Below are 19,340 nucleotides of genomic sequence, written 5' to 3' on the forward strand. Positions count from 1 at the left end.
TCTAAAAAAGAATAGATTTGCATTTTTAAGCTGCTGACAGGAAGTGACATAGAAGAAGGTAACATCCCATAGCAGTTTCACTCATTTCCCATTGACTTCACATGGTCGGCACGGCAACAGTTTAAAATTGTTTACCTTCTTTTATGTCACTTCCTGTCAGTGTCCAATAACGAAGTGAAACTATAAACATGACAAAAATGGGCAAAAACTAAAGAAAGCTGGGTACAATCTTTAGCATTTAAAAAATATATATAATCGCGTTAACTATGTTTTAGCAAAAACTGTGTCTAACTTGTCATATGCACTTGAAAATGAATAAATGATGGAGGATGCACATTTCTGCATCATGAATGGAGCTGACCGCAGATCTGAACTTCAATGAAAACATCACGACTATGATTGAGAGCACAGTAAAGGGTCGGCAGTTTTTCTATACTGAATAGAGTTTGGGATCGGATGTTGTAAATTCACTGTTGCTATGGAGATCCTCCATGTTTCACCCGCAAAGCAACGTTGTCAACTCACACATTTCTTTGTACAGTGGTATAATGACAATAAAGCACCTTAACCTGACGAACATCTTCTAAAAATGTATAAAAAGTGGTGACAAGACCCGTGAAGCAACCGGATCACGACTGGTAAATTCATCAAACACACTGTAGGCTGCTAAAGCTTTTATGTGAATGATAACTCCAGTATTTCACATTTTTAAAATCTCCACTGGGTTATTATTCAGAAATCCCTAGAATCTTAGCGAGTTGATGACACAATCCCGAGCTCTGTGTTATGACATTTTTCTTTTTCTTTATTGCATTTGTTTTAAAACTTATCATACTTTATAATGTGTAATCAGAGCTGAGTTTTACCATTGAATATAAATGTGTATGATTTTAGTTTCAGGTGGCTACAATAGAGCTCTGAAAATGTTTTGAACCCATGCACTGTTTGTAATATGTTTTTATTGTCAAAAGCTGGCTACTTCTTTTCTCATTTCCTCCTCCCTGTTCTTTCCTTGTTTGTTTGTTTCCCCCTGTGCAGCAGCGATCCTGGATGACCAGTCGGTGTGTGGGCGAGGGGAGCGGCTGGCGCTGGCTTTGGCCCGGGAGAACATCAACAGCGAGATGGAGGGTGCCGCTCGAGCCCAAGTGGAGGTGGACATCTACGAGCTGCAGAAAGACTCTCAGTATGACACGACTGACACCAGTGAGTGCACCCCCACACACAATTCAGATGATGGGTCTGAAAACAAAAGTTAGGTCAAAATACTGTGATGGTTTATATCTTGGGTAATCAAACTGTCTCAGAACCTCAAAATTGTGCCTTCCATGATTTACTTATTTCCTCACACATCTTTTGAAATAAAGAGCTTGTTGTTCTCCCAGTTCAATGTAGTTTTTGTGGTCAGGGTTGTGGCTTTTAGATTGCTTTTACTATTCAGTGTTTTTATGTTTTATGTATAAAATGAGGTTACAATCTTAAAAAGTACTGTAGGGTTAAAAAAAGAAAAATTGCATTGCTTGGTCCTTGAGTGCAGCACATCCCCTGCAAGGCATTGCACTCGGTCTACATAAATGTAAAAGGGTGAAGCATAATGAAAAAGTTGCTGGATCCAGGTGCAATGCCAAAATCTCATTCTTTCTTGTTCCATTACTGAAATTTCCTCAAAATCTAGTCTTGACTTTATGAGTTCAAATTGCCTCTGCATGGTAAAAAACAAGTGCCAAAACCACAAAAATAGTTTCTCTCCCTCTTCTACCTCTATTATCTCTCTCCCTTTTCTCTTTCTTCTCTCTCTCGGACTCTCTATTCTACCTCTACTCTCTCTCTCTCTCTCTCTCTCTCTTCTCTCTCTCCTCTCTCTGACTCTCTTTCTCCTCTCTCTCCTCTCTCTCTATGACTCTCTTCTACCTCTCTTCTCTCTTTCCCTTTTCTCTTTCTTCTTTCTTTCTCCTCTCTCCCTCTCTCTCCTCTCTCACTATGACTCTCTCCTCTACCTCTCTTCTCTCTCTCTCCGTTTTCTCTTTCTTCTCTCTTTCTCCTCTCTCTCTCATCTTGCTGCATTACTGGGTGATTGTATTCAAAGACAATGGCAACAAAAGCCAAATAGCCTTTTTGGCGCACATATGTACATATCTAATTAGAGCCTAGAAATGTAGTTGTATACAATGCCCTTAAAAACCTGTCGCTGCCTATCGGTGAAAGTATCTGGCAATTAGTTAAAGGCACACCAGCATGTTTGGCCTGACTGGGAACCAGTAAGTGCTCGCACTGATTAGGTTACACGTCATTGGAGACCATTAATGGTCCACTCAACTTGTCTCATTAAAAAAGCGTGGAACTGTGCCCTGCAGTAACAGCTGGCAAAGTGCGGCGGGCACACTGTGACAACAGCAAATCATCAAATACTCATACAGTTCAGCCACACCGGCCAGCTCAAACAAGGACTGTGCCGCTGAAGCCACCCCATTAAAATCATATCCATATACGGAGGGTTTTGGTTGTGTACTAAAGACTAAAGCTGTTTCACTTACTGCTGACTGAGATTGCGTTTTTTTTCTAGTTTTGGAATGTAGAGGATAGTAGTAATCGGGCTCCTATTAATAGTGGAGCAGACAGAGTAGTAAGGTTGTTACCATAATAGAGCAGTTTTGTCCTTTGTACTGCTACATTCACTGAGACATTTAGAAGCATGGACATTGATTAGACCCTTTTGTGATGAAGAGATGTATAGATAGTTGCAGCTTTTGTGGTGTGTTCCAAACAGAACTAATCAGTATCGACCCTGATGTGGTTCAAAGGAGGAGCAATGGTGAATCAGACGTGGATGATGCATGAGGTCAAAGCGGGGACAAATGAGCCACCGAAATGGCTCTTTAAGTTAATATTTTGATGAACGCCTCTACATCATCATAACCTGCTGTTATAGGCAGGTTATTACATTGATTAATCCTTGTACCATACAGTTAAATTAAATATCTGTCAGCAAGTGGGCAAAGCATTACGAATAAACAAACATCAATACAATTCAGTCAGAGATACAGTCGGCATCTTTGGGAACACCCACAAACCATCAGGATTATTTTTCAAGGATGAAGAGCTGCTCTGTCACCCACGGCTCAACAACCGGCCTAGCAAAGTGCAGAATTAAAGAATAAACATCTCTAGGATGCAGAGACATGGTGAGGAGCAAAGAGCATGAAAACATGAAACATGAAAAACAGAGAATGCAAATCCTGTCAGCCGCTACAGTACATGCCACAGTGGCTTGCTCCGAGTGGCAGGTGTCCACATCTACCACTAGACAATCTGTTTGATTAGTTGATTGTTATTTTCCACCAAAAACTGTCTCACAGAATTAAAAAAAAAGTTATCCCCATAGGGTTAAGGTTTGTCCGCGTCGCCAGGCCACATATGGAGAACTTCAACTGCACACTGCTGCTGTATCCTTGTGCAAGACTGAGTGTCGTGAATGTTGTGTTGGTTAGAGAGTCAATAACGTTGGCATAGATTGACAGCCAAATGTATATAATCCAGGCCAAGAGCAGCTGTGGCTACTATTCACCTTATTCCGCCCCGCCCACTTTTGCCACTTTTTGCGTTGTCTCGGCACTTCCGTTGTACGGACACTTCCGGTCGAGCGCGAAGCCCGTTCATTTAAACGGAGAACGAGGGAAAATATTCTCCGCTTAAATCTGGTGTTTAGTCGATTGATTTGTGTAAAATGTCCAACAAGCCAACACTGCACCGTTTCTCCCTGAAAACGGCTTTGTTTTCGTGTAGTGACTGATTTTATCTGGACTTCTCCAGTTAACAGATAGGAGAAAAGGGGCGGGCACAATTCATGGCGACGCCCACGCGAGCCTCCGGAATAAGGTGAATAGATATTGATTTCCTACCAAGTGTGCACCATGAGCACTTCAGGTGTCTTGAAAGCAGCTATTTGTGTAAAGCGTTAAAATTATGGTGATATGAAATAACTGAAATAAAAGCAGCGACAGAGAGAAGACAGAGCGGCGCTGGTCTTGTTCTAATAGGTCACGTCCCCTGCCACAAGCGCTGGGCGAAATGCCTGTGTGTTCTTTCCAAGGTTGGGTTTGCGCGTGCCCTTGACCGTTGGGCAGGACATTCTGACAGCCAGCCCCGTCCGCTGTTAGGTTTTTTTTTTCGTTCTTTTTTTCTGAATGGGAAACACTCATCGTCTTTGCACGCACATCTCCCAGCCCCCCCCCTCCTCTTGCTCGGGCACACACTAAATTATTGGTTTTCCCACACACAAATCTAACACACGCAGCAGATTTCCTTCCCTCAGACGTGAATACTCCATCACACACGTGGGGCGCGAGGGAAACAAGTGGCGCGGACTGAAGAAGACTAATTGGGACGAATTAAACGCCCGAACCGAATATACCAAAAGCGAGTGGAGCTTAATGACTATCAAAATAAGTGCGACGCGGATCTGCTGTGATTGGGAAGTCACTGAGAAAATGATTAATTAAAGGAACTGCGGCGAGATTCTGCCGAAAAGCAACACTTACAAATTGTATGTTCAAAAATGTGCGCCTTGACTTTCGATAAAAGGCAGATGACGAACACACGATACAGTTTTTCTCACACTTTAAAGGCAAAGAGATCATAGCTGCATGGGTTTCTCAGCGCAATATTAAACCAATGGGGATTTTAGAATGTGAATTACTTTTTGATGCTTTAGTGCAGCGATCACCAAGAGGCGGCCGAGGGCTAAATCAAGCCCCCTCGAGCTCCTTTATGGCCCTACAGTCCAAAGCGGGATTCTAGTTTCACTTTTGCTTTTGAAAGAAGTCGTTTTTTCTGCCTTTAATCATGTGTGTGTTCATGAATTTTGTAAAATAATATCCCGTTGTATTGACTGGCAGCTGTTCCCTGGGGTGTCTGTCGAGAAATCTACAAAAAATAACCTTTGGCAACGTGAAAACATAGTCCGAGGGTTAATTGGTTGCTTTGTCAAGAAAATACTGTAAGTATGAATAACAGGTGCAACGGGCGAGTCCAAATATGGTCAAAACTAATTAACTTTAGGTTATGATCAAATATGGTGCCTGCCTTTTTCATGCTCTTATTTCACTACGTCCTCCAAAACCAACACATATATCATCACTTAGCACAATTATTCACCAATAAAATCTGTGACTTTCATCAAGTTACCATGGTTACTTTTCAAGAAATGTGCCATGAATTTAGCCTGTCTTGGGTCTTTTTCAGACTTCAGGGAAAGCAGGAAGTCTCTGCTGATTGGTCAAATGTCACAGAGGTGGGATATGAGCTGTAGGGTGATCTCTTCTGATTGGCTGAGTGAAGACTACACGCTTCTTTACCTTATACTGATGGGCAGCAGGGAGGCCATATGTAAAGTGTGCAGAAATGACCAAAAATAGTCACTTGCCCTATAAAGGGTTAACCGAGTGCATTTTCTCCAGGTTTACCCAAATCTAAAAGCTTCTCGACTGGAGAGCAACAGTGTCATGCCTCATTTGAAAGCTTAGGAACTTTTTTGTTGTGTTGCGTATTTTCGTGTGCTTTTGTTGCGTTGTCAGAATTTTTGGTTGTATTATTGTTGCTTTTCTTGCACATTTTTGTCGCTCTTTTATTTCTTCCTTGTCACTTTTTTGTCACATTTTTGTTGCATTTTCATCTTAGTTTTTTTCACTATTTTGACGCTGGTCACAGTTCAGTTTACATCTGCCACAGGATAATATATTTAGTATACGATGGACAAAAAAAATGCTGCTGTTATACGGTATGTGTGACAGGAAAATCGCATCGAATCCCTTCCTTTCAGGCGGTTCTTTGTCAGTCGTCATGTGGCCTCAGCTCAGCTTTATTGATCAGCAACACAAACAGCTCCATTAGCCTGGTTTATGAGAGACCAGGAGATGAGCGTGTCTTTCCCTCCTCTTACTCCTAATCACTCACGCATCTGCTGGGACTAACTGCTTGTGGATTTTAACCAAGTGAGCTCCCGCTGATACCCGCTGTGCACTCAAGCATTCCTAAATGAAAAAAATGATCGTGTTAAAAGGCATCATGGTAGTTACGTGGCCGCGATGAAAACAATGCTGTATTGTTCGGTGATGTAAAATAAAGTGTCACTTCCACATCCTGCCTCACCAGTCTGTCGCACTGCTCTCACGCACGTATAATAACAGGCTAAAAATCATTAAAAAGCCTGACGTTGTAAACAAGTGAATAATAGCGGGAGGCAACCCGTGGGCTGCCCCGCTCCAGTCCTCCGAGTATTTATCTCCAAATAAATCAGCATATAATGAGACAGATTGCAGAGCTACAATGGAATCAGGGACCTAACTCAAATTTAAATGCCGCAATTTAAAATCTCCATGCCGCTTCTCCCCCAGCTCCGCGCCTACTGTATGCCAACTCTGTCATCGCGATGCAGCGCGGAGCAGCTTCATGTCTCTGCACAGCTAATTCTCATTTATTTTCCTCTCTGTGCAGTGTGTCAGATTCTACCCAAAGGCGTTGTCTCTGTCATCGGTCCCGCCTCCAGCCCCGCCTCCGGGTCGACTGTCAGTCATATATGTGGAGAGAAAGAGGTGAGTGTAAAGGGGATCAGCAAGTTGTAAAAGCTGCGACTAATAATTACTTTAGTTATTGAATCATTGATGATCATTTCTATTTTGTCCGTATTGGGATATGCAATTAATAGAAAACTCGATATATTTGTTTGACCCAAGTCTTTGTTCAGAATGTACCTCACAGTGACTACTGCACGATCAAGATTACCTTGCAGAGCATATTCAGCAAAAAAGAGCCTCAATTTAGTGTACCTTTTTTTTTTTTTCTAAGCGAATTGGGTTATGTATTGCAATGGCCAGCCAGACTACTCTTTCCCCCAATCCTTTACAAAGATGTGCGGTCTGGTGGTCGGGGTTATCAGTGAGATCTGAAGGGCGGATTAACCGATCAGAGAAACGCATTGCCCGTCCAACATGGTGGTGCAATGTCGAAAAACATTCAGTTTAACAAGAAATATCGCAAGGAAAATTGCCATCTTCTTCTGTCAAATCAACAGGGGAAATATTTTAATTACCGATGCGTGAAATATAAAGTTCGTCCTGACTGATGCACAATTTGAAAGTCTTCCGCATTTGAGTGCCGCCTCACTAAATTGCATCTGTGATTGAAGTGATAAAGCGTATTGAGTAATGATTGGCTGCAAACAGATGCTCTGCTTTGGAACAGAAAGCAGAAAGCATATTAAGAGTTGAAAGACTCTTTGGGGTCTGAATATATGTATAAAACAAACATGTTTTCAAATACATGTGTTCGCTAAACTGATTCTTGTTTTAGTTTTTAATTTGAGTCTTCTCTCAAACATAATTGCCTTTGCACATGTTTAAAATGTGCACAGTGAAATCAATGTTCATTTTAAAACTTAAGTCGTTGCACAATCTCATCTGCTGATAACACATTTTCCATATGTTATTTTAATAGCCTGGTCAAGGCTTATCCAATTAGTCGAGGCATTCCTAAAAGCGACTCTATGCCAAATAAACTCTCGTCCACGTTTTGCCTTCAGATGTCATGATAAAAGTGTCTTCAGACTTTTCTATGCCAAGTAATTAATAGCTGTCTTCTTTTTCCTACATTTTCCTCATAGCCTTTTATCCTCCAGTCTCTCTGTTCCTGCTTCTGTCGTTTTGTCTTATCTTGCTATTCACCCTCTGGTCTCACTAATGGGTCTTCCTTATTTAGTTTCCCCACGTTTATGTACGAGTAAACTCTTCTATCCTCCCGTGGCAGATCCCTCATGTGAAGATTGGCCCTGAAGAGACACCTCGCTTGCCCTACCTTCGCTTTGCCTCCGTGACACTGTACCCTAGCAACGAGGACCTGAGCCTGGCCATAGGAGCCATCTTACGCTCCTTCAGTTATCCATCGGCGAGCCTCGTATGTGCCAAGGCCGAGTGTGAGTAAACTCTTCTTTTTTTAAAGTGTAGCAGCACTTGTGATGTGAATAATGCCAGTAGAATAGGAAAACTTTAGAAAACTAACCCTATAAGTTGTGGCAAAATGCACAATTCAATAGTCTACAGAGTGCTTTTGACAAGAACCTAATGTTGGATGCACGAATCAACTCTTAAGTGGTGCCGATTTTACGATCACTGTGTCTTTATAAAGAGCATTGAATGGGGTTTTGAGTTCTTTGAAGCTTCCTTAAAAAGTTGCAAGGTCTGTGAGTTGAACAACTCCTAACAAGTATTTAAAAAATGGGTATGTTGAATATTTGTTGTTAATGCTGCAGTACCTGATTTTTCCTGTTCAAAATGTGAAATGTGGCCCAAACTTGTTTCTAGCTCTCACAATCCGTTCTGCACACTCGAATTGTTCAAGAAAATTAATTCTATGCACGTTTAAATTGCACTCATTTAGTTTCTACTTCTATCTTCCAGCACTTAATAAAAATTAGGTGAAGACAATGCAACAAAGTCTTTTTTTTGCATACTCTGAGGTGGAAAAAATACTTTTACTCTACAACAACAAAAAGTCAGGTCCAATATTTCATGAGCATTGACCTCAGGTATACATATACAAATCAAATATTGGTGTTACTGAGCCATTGTAATGTTGTTCCATCCATAGCTACAAGCCCATTTTTCATCATGTAAAAGTTGTTGATGTTTTTTTGTGTTTTGGTTCTTGAGACTTGAGATCTCAATCGAAAAAGCACAATGAGCCCCACACGTAGGGTTGCCAGGTCCTGTGGCATAAACCAGTTTGCAATGAATATAGAAGGACCTCTCTCACTACCAGAATCCATTCATCTGTCGCCAATGAGTTCCTAATTAGTGCGCGCCTCGGCTGGTTGAAGCTCTATGACTGAACTATTCTGAGCTGAAGGTATTGCATATCCACAGACTTGTACTTGTGTCCGTGCAGGTTAAGGCAAAGCAAGTTGTGATTGTGTTAAACTTTTAATAAAGAGTGCCTTCTACATAAACAACTTTGAAAGTCCTTACAATATGCAGAAACTAAAATTAGAAATGGGAGCTATGACTATAAATAACACCTTTCTTATACGCCTTAGGACATTGGTGAAAAATGGACGAAATAAATCAACAAACTCTTTTGCACATGACCTGGAGGAGTGAGAGTGTAATGTGTCTGATTAGCCCACCCCGTGCTTTGATCACGCGGTATAATACTGCCAATTATTTCCTCATAAGTAAGATATAAATGTACAGTGCCCAGGTATATTTGAAGTCAAGAAGCCTCCAAGTTGGTGCAGTAGTTTGCTTTGTCGCCTCTCCCCAGTCCCCCTGCTTTGATCCTCAGCTGGAGGGCCCTTTCTTGGTGTTCTTGCTCACCACCGGGATGTTAAAATTTAAAATTAGTCAAAAAAAAAAAAGTTCAGCTACCTTGCACTTCTGCCTGAGCGAGTTCTGGAAATTTACTCTTGCTGCACTGTGGAGGTTTTTTTTTTTTGGGTGGGGGGGGTATTTTTGAGATACTCAGGCCAAAGATTCATACTGTGTTGGCTTGGCGGTTTTATTGTGATTGCTTAACATCACTTTTGAATGAAATAAATAAATAAATAAAATGAAATGAAATGAAATGAAAGATAGTAATGTTCTGTAAATGTGCTTTAATAGAGAAATGTGCAGCTTTTAAAGTGCAGTGGCAGGAAGCACTCAGTATTGTTTGAAAAGAACATGTACATTTTGAAGCATCAGTACTTTTGCTTGAGAAAAACAATGTTACTCTTCAGTGACGGAGGTACGATGCCTTTTGATCGTGGAGTTGTGTTTTTATCCACTCATGGATGTTTTAGTGGTCTTCAACCTCTTACCCCGAAGTGCCGTCATACATGAGCTTAATATAGAAGCTGCAGTTATACATAAGACCTGAGGTGGCAGTAGTGAGTATATAATGACCAACTTGCACCCAGTCCCTTTAAACTAAAATTAGATCATTTTTTCCATTTTAATGTTTTGGGTCAGTTTGTTCTCACTCATCGTTTCTCCTGTGGGAAATTGTAAGTTCAAAATGGCATTTTTCACACATTGTGGTGAGCACAGATATATCACAAAACACCACAAGAGGACAGAGAGAGCAGAAAGAGAGACTTGTGCTATGCATTAATAGTGAGCTCCTTAAATGTTAACATTTCACCTAGTCACTTGAATGCGTTCGCTGCCGATGCTAATGCTAGCAATATAAAAAAGTATTCTTGTCGGCATTTTATTTTTGCCCAATTTTTTTGACATATAAATACATAAATATCTATTGAAATCTCCAAAATCAACATTATAATTAAAAATAATGTTAAAACAATAAGTATCGTGTCTCTGGTTACAGACCGGATGCCCATATATAGAACTTCCGGACGGATCGTGCCTCCGGGCCGGCCTGGGTAGTGACACCAGCACCGGCTTTGGTTTTCTCATACATTTCCTTGTTATTTACCTCCAAGCTCTCTCCGTTAGTCCCACATAAGCAGTAAGCTTCTGCCTACCTCACATCCAGGCTTCCAATCCTTCCAATTCAAAGCACACCTCACCATCGCAACACAGTGTAAAAACGTGATTAAGATGTATTTAAAATCATCGCCAAATGCCTGGAAAAAAAAAAAACAACATAATTCCCCACGCTTTTAATAAAGTGTTTTAGCCTCTTGCACCGGCCTGTACTTCCTGTTGTAAGCTGACTCCTATTTGTGCATGTGCAGATGCCGGCGTGGGATAGTTGACACATCTTTTGTTGCGGAGGATATGACTATTTTGCCTTCCCTCGGACATTCGTTTTGACAGTCTGGCGGTGTGGAGTTCAGAACAAAACTCAACGCTGCGGCCATCCTATTACTCACGCCCCTGCACACACCGTTTCTTATCCACCTCTGAGGGTTGTTAGGCCAAACCCATTTAATAAATATTCCCTTTTTTTCTGAAATGCCTTCCACTATTGGAGGAACATGAGGGATATTTGGCTTAACTTGCCAGGCATTCAGAGAGCTTTAACATCACAGGGGATTTGGGGCTTAGTCACCGGCCCTTTTTATTTTCATTTTGAAAGACTGCATTATTGATTTATTATGTACTCCCACCATCAAGAGTCATGGGATTTAAAAAAAAAAGCCTGGCCCGATTATGACTAAAGCACTCACACAGACTGTTGTGAGTTTAATGGCATTCTATAGTTGCAAGATGAAATTGCAAAAGACTCATTATGCTCTTGATTATTGGCTGGAGAAATGAAGGGGGAGTGGGTAGTTGTCACACAGATACAATAGCTGAATGACATCCCGCTGGTGCTAGAATATACACCATAGGTTTTGACAATGGCATAGCTGTTCAGAAATACTCATTGCCATTCTTTCTCAGTTTTTCCCGCGAATTCCATATAGATTTGCTACTTTGTTGAACAAAAAAAAAGGAGATCTTTTAAAATGGCATCAGATGTTTTGTCGGGTTTTGATGGTGAGTTGAATGGATAGATGAGAAGATCTTCCATCACAAGGCGTTTCCGCTCACAGATATCAGAGGCTGCAGATTTCCCTGATAGTTCGCATCGGGACGACTGCGGCAGAGACGGGTGCGCGCTGTGTAATATATTTGGCTTGAAGGTGATCTTTACAAGGTTATCACTCTCACAGACTCTGACCCACTTGGCTGCGCTATCTATCGCCATGGCGCTCGTTGCCATGGCGGCGGAGTAGGTGCTAACTGCCAGTCAGCGGGCTGGTTCCTCACTCGAAGCGGCTGTGTACACTTTGTCCCCATGTTTGAGTGCTTCATGTACATCCGTGCATCATTGATTAGGTCCTTAACAGCCCTGCAAAGAGTCAATATCAAGACATTGCGTTGCACATCACCACTAATGCTACTGTACATGTTCCATTTCCTTCTCTAAATGGGAATTTTGATGGAAGCTCTTATCCTTTGGTGTTTTTGTGATGTTAATTCTTCATTATACCTACAGCACTCTCCAACATTCAACCGTCAATGATCACATAATGTATTTGTTTAAGCTCTTAGACATACATGAGTTTTCCATCACAGACAAAGATTCTTGAGTCATCAGCTGCACGATGTATGTAGGAATCACTGTGAGGAGACTTCAGTATATTCGCTTGCAAACTTAATTTCAGATGTCCTGACAAAACTTTTGCCTCATGTAGTGTTCTCTGGTGCCTGTGCTCGCAGTGGTAAGTGAGAAAGGAAAGAGGGGAAGGCGCAGAGAGTGAAGACATGGCTGAGTGGAAGTTCTGGGGGCCACAAACCTTTTAGCTGTTATATCTGAACTCAATTCATTCAATTCTACAAAGTGCAATTTCCAGAGTTTGTTTTGAATGAGCTACCACTCCCCGCACCGTTTTTTTTGTTTTGTTTTTTTTGAGGAGGGCACTATCAAACATCTCAGCTTAGGGCACCAAAATGGCTTGCAGCAGCCCTGATCTTTGTTCTCTCGACTTGTTCAAACACAAACCTTCATTATTTGGTGATTTTCAGTATCAATGACTCTGTTGCTCTGCCCTGATCACTGCTTATTACTTGTCTATTGATCTGCCCTGCCCTGAGACTCAGGCTCAGTGTCATTAGCATGAAAATGTTCTTTAGGCCTGGAGCAGAGGAGGCTGCTGGACACTTAATTCTGTCTTTCCAAGATATACTAGCTTCTTTCACCCATCTCTCGAACCATCGTGTTTCTTTAGACCAAATTTCAACCTCAGGGTTTGATGTGTTAAATCATTTTTATTTGGATCGCAGCTTGTTGTCATTGGCTGATCGAAATTCCAAATCATTTGCCAAACTATCCATCCATCCATTTTCTTCCGCTTTATCCGGGGCCGGGTCGCGGGGGCAGCAGTCTCAGCAGAGATTCCCAGACTTCCCGATCCACAAACACCTCCTCTAGCTGTTCTAGGGGGACCCCGAGGCGACACCAGGCCAGCTCGGAGACATAGTCCCACCAGCGTGCCCTGGGCCTTCCCCGTGGCCTTGTCCCACTAGGACATGCCTGGAACCCCTTGACATGCCTGGAACACCTGGAGGCGGCCAGGAGGCATCCGAAACAGATGCCCGAGCCACCTCAGCTGGCTCCTTTCGACGTGAAGCTGCAGCGACTCTACTCCGAGCTCCTCTCGGGTAACTGAGCTCCTCACCCGATCTCGAAGGGTGCGCCCAGCCACCCTGCGAAGGAAACTCATTTTGGCCGCTTGTATTCGCGATCTTGTCCTTTCGGTCATTACCCAAATCTCATGACCATAGGTGAGGGTGGGAACGTAGATCGATCGATAAATCAAGAGCTTTTCCCCCGACTCAGCTCCCTCTTCACCACGACAGACCGATACAGCGACCACATCACTGCTGACGCCGCACCGATCCATCTATCGATCTCACGCTCCATCCGTCCCTGACTCGTGAACAAGACCCCGAGATACTTGAACTCCTCCACTTGAGGTAAGGACTCCCCACTGACCTGTAGAGGGGAAACCACCTTTTTCCGGTGGAGAACCATGGCCTCAGATTTGGAGGTGCTGATCCTCATCCCGGCCGCTACACACTCGGCTGCAAACCGCCCCAGAGCGCGCTGAAGGTCCTGGTTTGTTGAAACCATCAGAACAACATCATCTGCAAACAGCAGAGATGAGATCCTGAGGCTCCCAAACCGAACTCCCTCCGGCCCCTGGCTGCGCCTAGAAATTCTGTCCATAAAGGTTATGAACAGAACCGGTGACAAAGGGCAGCCCTGGCGGAGACCAACACGCACCGGGAACAGGTCTGACTTACTGCCGGCAATGCGAGCCAAGCTCCTGCTGCGGTCATACAGGGAACGGACAGCCCTTAACAGAGGGCCCCGGACCCCATACTCCCGGAGCACCCCCCACAGGGCACCACGAGGGACGCGATCGAACGCTTTCTCCAGATCCACAAAACACATGTGGACTGGTTGGGCGAACTCCCACGAACCCTCGAGCACCCGACGAAGGGTATACAGCTGGTCCAGTGAGCCACGACCTGGACGAAAACCGTATTGTTCCTTCTGTATCCAAGGTTCGACTATCGGCCGGATCCTCCTCTCCAGCACCCTGGAGTAGACCTTACCGGGGAGGCTGAGGAGTGTGATCCCTCTGTAATTGGAACACACCCTCCGGTCCCCCTTCTTAAAGAGAGGGACCACCACCCCGGTTTGCCAATCCAGGGGCACTGTCCCTGATCGCCACGCGATGTTGCAGAGACGTGTCAGCCAAGACAGTCCTACAACATCCAGAGACTGAAGGTACTCAGGGCGAATCTCATCCACCCCCGGAGCCCTGCCACCGAGGACCTTTCTCACCACCTCGGTGACACGTCCGAGTCCCCAGCCTCTGCTTACTCGTCGGAAGACGTGACGATGGGATTGAGGATTGATCCTCGAAGTACTCCTTCCACCGCCCGACAACATCCCCAGTTGAGGTCAGCAGCCCCCCACCCGCACTGTAAGTGTTGGTGAGGCACTGCTTCACCAACACAGGCCGAAACAACGGTGAGAGACCTGTCCCCGACCCGAAGGCGTAGGGACGCGACCCTCTCGTTCACCGGGGTGAACTCCAACACGTGACGGCTGAGCTGGGGGGCTATGAGCAAACCCTCCCGGGCCCGCCACCTCTCCCCGCGGGCAACTCCAGAAAAATGGAGAGTCCAGCCTCTCTCCAGGAGTTGGGATCAGGAACCCAAGCTGTGCCTGGAGGTGAGCCCGACTATATCCAGCCGGTATCTCTCAACCTCCCGCACAAGCTCAGGCTCCGTCCACCCCAGCGAAGTGACGTTCCAAGTCCCGAACGCCAGAAGCTGTGCATGTGGACCAGGTTGTCGAGGCACCTGCCTCTGACTGCCACCCAGTCCTCTCCTCACCCGACCCCTACGGATCCCTCTGTGGGTGGTGGGTCCACAGGAGGGCGGGCCCACGTCGTCCCTTCGAGCTGTGCCCGGCCGGGCCCTGTGGGCAAAGGCCCGGCCACCAGGCGCTCGCGTTCGGGCCCCAACCCCAGGTCTGGCTCCAGGGTGGGGCCTCGGCTGCGCCATGCCGGGCGACGTCTCGGTCCTTGTATGTTGCACGTCCATAAGAGTCTTCTGAAGTCTTCTGAACTGCTTTTCTTCTGACCCGTCACCTCGGACCTGTTTGCCATGGGAGACCCTACCAGGGGCATAAAGCCCCAGACAGCATAGCTCCTCGGATCATTCGGGCACTCAAACACCCCCACCACGTTAAGGTAGCAGTTCACGGGGTTTGCAGCTTTTGTAATTTTCCTATTGAGGCCGCACAATTGCTGTTAATCTTGCATTTTTGCTGGATGCTTTGAACACACATACTATGAAATCATCATTTTGCTCTTGGACTGTTGCTCTGAACAGTGTATTCATAAGGTTTTACAACTTTTTTTCGATCTGTAAATGATTCAAGGTTAAAGTATTAACTGGATTCTGTAGCTCTTTAGAATTGCAATCTTGATATACTTTAAGAGTGGTGCGCACTGAATGGGTGCTGTTGCCGGATGCTCTCTCATCAAATGCAATTTCTCCATCTGTGAGATCAATAAAGTATCATCTTATCTTATCTTATCTTTAACCACTACTTAAATGTATATGAAAGCCATATCAATGCTACCATACTGCGATTGCTGCAAATACTTAATTTCATGAGTTGATAAAGTACAGCGCTCAGTCAAATTATACTGTGTATTTGCAGTCGAAAATACTTTTAAATCTGTATTTAGAATAATAACACTGTGGCTTCGCTTCACAGACATGAAGATTGAGCTCCAATTAACCCCCTCTACGGCAACACGACAGGGACAAACCTTTTTCCTTGCCATCAGTCAGACATCACATCATAAAGCGTTCAAATGGGACAAAATATTCTGCCAATTTTATACTTTTGACTCTGGAGCCTTTTAGAAAATAGAGTAGAGAGTGTTATTTTCACCTTCGAATAATAAAATAAACCTACTCAAGTACAGTCCAGACCCTCGAAAACTCTACTTAAATACAATACTTAAGTAAATGTACCTTGTTACTGACCATATCTTATTGCTATTGCTACTTGTAGCATTGGGCCATTGGCAGAAATGTCCATTCGTTGTCTGCAAACCGTGGGCCAAATGCTTTATTTAAACCAGTGTGTGCTGTATGTCACTAGGTACAACATTGATTTTCTGTGTACTCATCTTTTATAGCGCTGCAGTGGTTCACCATCAGAGAATGTTTGCCACTATTTTTCTTTTATTCATCGAGTTTACCCCATCGCATCGTTCTGTGTGCTGCTAATGGAATCTCTTTATTGTTTTTTTGGCAGAGGCACGCCGGTGTTAAAAAGTCGCAGTCACTCTGAATCCTAATTAAAAAAAAAAAAAAACATATTTAGAGACCAGAGAGTTTGGGTCTGTGGCATTTATCAAATTATTTCACAGTTTACTGGGTTTTGCATTATTCTGACGCAGGTCATTTCCCGTGGTTTCTCTTTCTAGGTCACAATCTAAGGAGAATTTGATTAGTTTTTGTTTTGTTTTTTTGGATAGACGGAGGACAGAGATAAAGAGACAGTGAGGCAGCAGATAGAGAGGTTAGAGGCTTATAGTAGAGTGAGTGAGGGAAGGGAAGGGAAGGAAAGGAAAGGAAGCCGTGAAAGTGCATTGATTTTTTTTTTCCCCTCCTTCCTCAAACTAATTAAAGTTTTGGCCTGGTTCAGTGATTACCCCACTGCTTACAGAGGCTCTCTCCTGCTGAAGGGCTCCGGTGCACTACCTCTCTCACTCTCTCTCTCTCCTACCTCCTCCTTTCACACTAGATGCCAGCCCACTTCCACTTATTTACATAGCTAGGGGTGCTTTTACTAGGGAATTACAATTAGGAGCAGCGGGGTAGACTTTCTTGTGAGGACTTATTCCATGCGTGATGTCAAGTGAGCCTTGACTGCCATTGGTTGTACTTCATTTCAAGAGGAAATCGCTGGAAGTGGTGCAAATATTCCGGAGTAGAGTCATTTTACCCTTCACTGTTGCAGTTTGCACCCGTCAATCTGAGCGCTGTATTATTGACAAATTGACATACATCGAGAAGAGAAGGTGCCCATCGTTCAAAGTAAACGGTTCTGGACAATGGGTAGATAGTGCTTCATAATGGGACTGTGTCTGCCAAGGCGCAGGAGTCATCTGCATTTTTTATTCCAGTGAAAATGGGTTTTTCTTTTTTTGGGTCTGTCTTGGCTCTGTCCAAACCAATGTGGATTAATTTTTTTAAAGGATCTCGGTCTAGACTGGTGTTTTATGATGTCAGAAGATTTATGACTCAACACTTCAATAATCCAAACCATGCCAGATTTGAGGTCTTTTGTTGTCAGGAGGTGACCTAAAAAGCGTAGTAACAATAAGTCTTTGTTCCAACGGAAAACATGCAAAAGTCTTGACAAGGACTCCAACATTTGCTTTATTTACATTCACATCTTCTTGCTTAACAGACCTTGGTTAGTAAATGAGTGTTAATAGATGATCAGCCATTTGCTTTGCTTATAAAATTCCTTCATATAAAAGACGTTGTTCAAAATCTTCTAATAATCTTTAACAAACAGGCTCAAAGAAAACTTAAGTGCTCAAAAAACCTTTTGAATAATGGAAAGTAACAAATACAATTTCAGTAATGCAACCTTGTTTCATACGATGTCTTATTTGGAATTGTTGTAAAGCAGTTAATGAAAGAAAAGCTCTCTTTGCGTTGATAAATGGAGCCTGCGTCGGGATAAACAGCACATTGTCGGCTTCCTTGGCATTCGAACTATAAAAAGCAATCGACCAAATGCCGTCACAGTATAAAGCGACAACAAATGATGAATTTTGCTCCTAATCCAGAACTATGGCTGCCTTCCAGATGGCTCTGAAATACAATATGTCAAGAGTGTTTCTCATCCAGCTTACGAACATGAAAACAAAATAACATAGAGGGGCTAAAAAACATCATCCTTGGCAGAGGTCATGATGAATAAAAAATGCAGCCTTACGGAGAGAGCACAGTCAGAGCCCAAAGTCGAATCCCAATGAAATGCTATATTTATTTCCAACACGTTTTCGACAAACTGTTGATCGCACCCTGCAAAGTGACGAACGTAGACGCAGCGGAGGATAAAGGAGGGTCTCAGTGTCCTACCGTTGGGGCGTGTGAGTGGCGCCAAGGCACACATTATGTTGTTTTTGGGCAGGGGTTCCCAGCCTTTTTTAAACTCAGAGCTATTTTTAAAAACAGCCGTGTCATAGATGGAGTTCACTGCTCAGTGTATATAATATTGTTACACAGTTATGGGCGACAGTGGTGCAGATGGTAGAGCGGGTCATCTCATGATCGGAAGGTTGGGGGCTCAAGTCCCGCCTCCTGAAGGTGCACACTGTGATTGTGTCCTTGGGCAAGACACTTCACCCGCATTGCCTCAAGTGTCGGCGTACATTGGTGAATGAATGACAGTGTGAATGGTTCCTTGTTGTAAAGCGCTTAAGTGTCTCAAATAGGTGGAAAAGCACTATTTAAGTTGAGACCATTTACCATTAAAGAAAATGAGTTCTGCTTCTCTACTAGATGTGCAGTGTGCACCCCTGTTGTGGGGCTCGATATTATCCTTTTTTCTCACAGAAAACTGTTGCTTGTTCTTGAATAAAATAACAAGCATATTTTTACTCTTTCAATTTCATTCTGTTTGAGGAAAACATCTTGTATACATGAGGAACCAACCAGCAATTACACAGGCTGTAAACACTTCTGTCTATAAGCTACGAAGCTATGTTCAAATTGGCTGCATGTCTTGCAAGGAACAAACAAAAATATAATTCACCATGGTTGAGCATCATTTTGTCACATCATTTTTATCCAACCAGGGGAAGGGGACGTCAGGGATTGGGGAGCGTTTTGTCTGGTCGAAGGCTCAGTGAGAATGTGACCAAATGTATTTGCTTTTGGGCGATTGACTAACGTTAATGTCAAGTGGTGCTGTACTAACTATCGCAGCCGTCTGCCGTGTTCCAGGCCTGCTCAGACTGGAGGAGCTGGTGCGTCGCTTCCTTATCTCCCGTGAGACGCTGTCGGTTCGAATGCTGGATGAAAACATGGACCCGACGCCGCTGCTCAAGGAGATCCGCGACGACAAGGTGGCCACCATCATCATCGACGCCAACGCCTCCGTGTCCTACCTCATCCTCAAGAAGGTCAGTATAAAAGTTGGGAGACTAATGCGTGTTTATGGTATTTATTGTAACTTCACTTTTCAATGATTCCAGACATAAAAAAGCACTTACAGCACATAATTCAATCGGGTTGTTCTGTTAA

General features: G+C 43.6%; 1 protein-coding gene across 5 annotated transcripts in view; it reads left to right on the forward strand.

The window, feature by feature from the left end:
- Positions 1-19,340, forward strand: part of grik5 (glutamate receptor, ionotropic, kainate 5) — a 143,248-nt gene that overhangs the window by 88,998 nt on the left and 34,910 nt on the right. For all 5 annotated transcript variants that reach the window (XM_079561870.1, XM_079561873.1, XM_079561872.1 and 2 more), the window contains 4 exons: positions 1,039-1,203; positions 6,490-6,587; positions 7,798-7,963; positions 19,041-19,219. In XM_079561870.1, the coding sequence (XP_079417996.1) occupies positions 1,039-1,203; positions 6,490-6,587; positions 7,798-7,963; positions 19,041-19,219 (608 nt within the window). The remainder of the gene's footprint in view (positions 1-1,038; positions 1,204-6,489; positions 6,588-7,797; positions 7,964-19,040; positions 19,220-19,340) is intronic.

The sequence above is a fragment of the Gobius niger genome (genome assembly GCF_951799975.1).
Source record: "Gobius niger genome assembly, chromosome: 8".
NCBI lineage: Eukaryota > Metazoa > Chordata > Actinopteri > Gobiiformes > Gobiidae > Gobius > Gobius niger.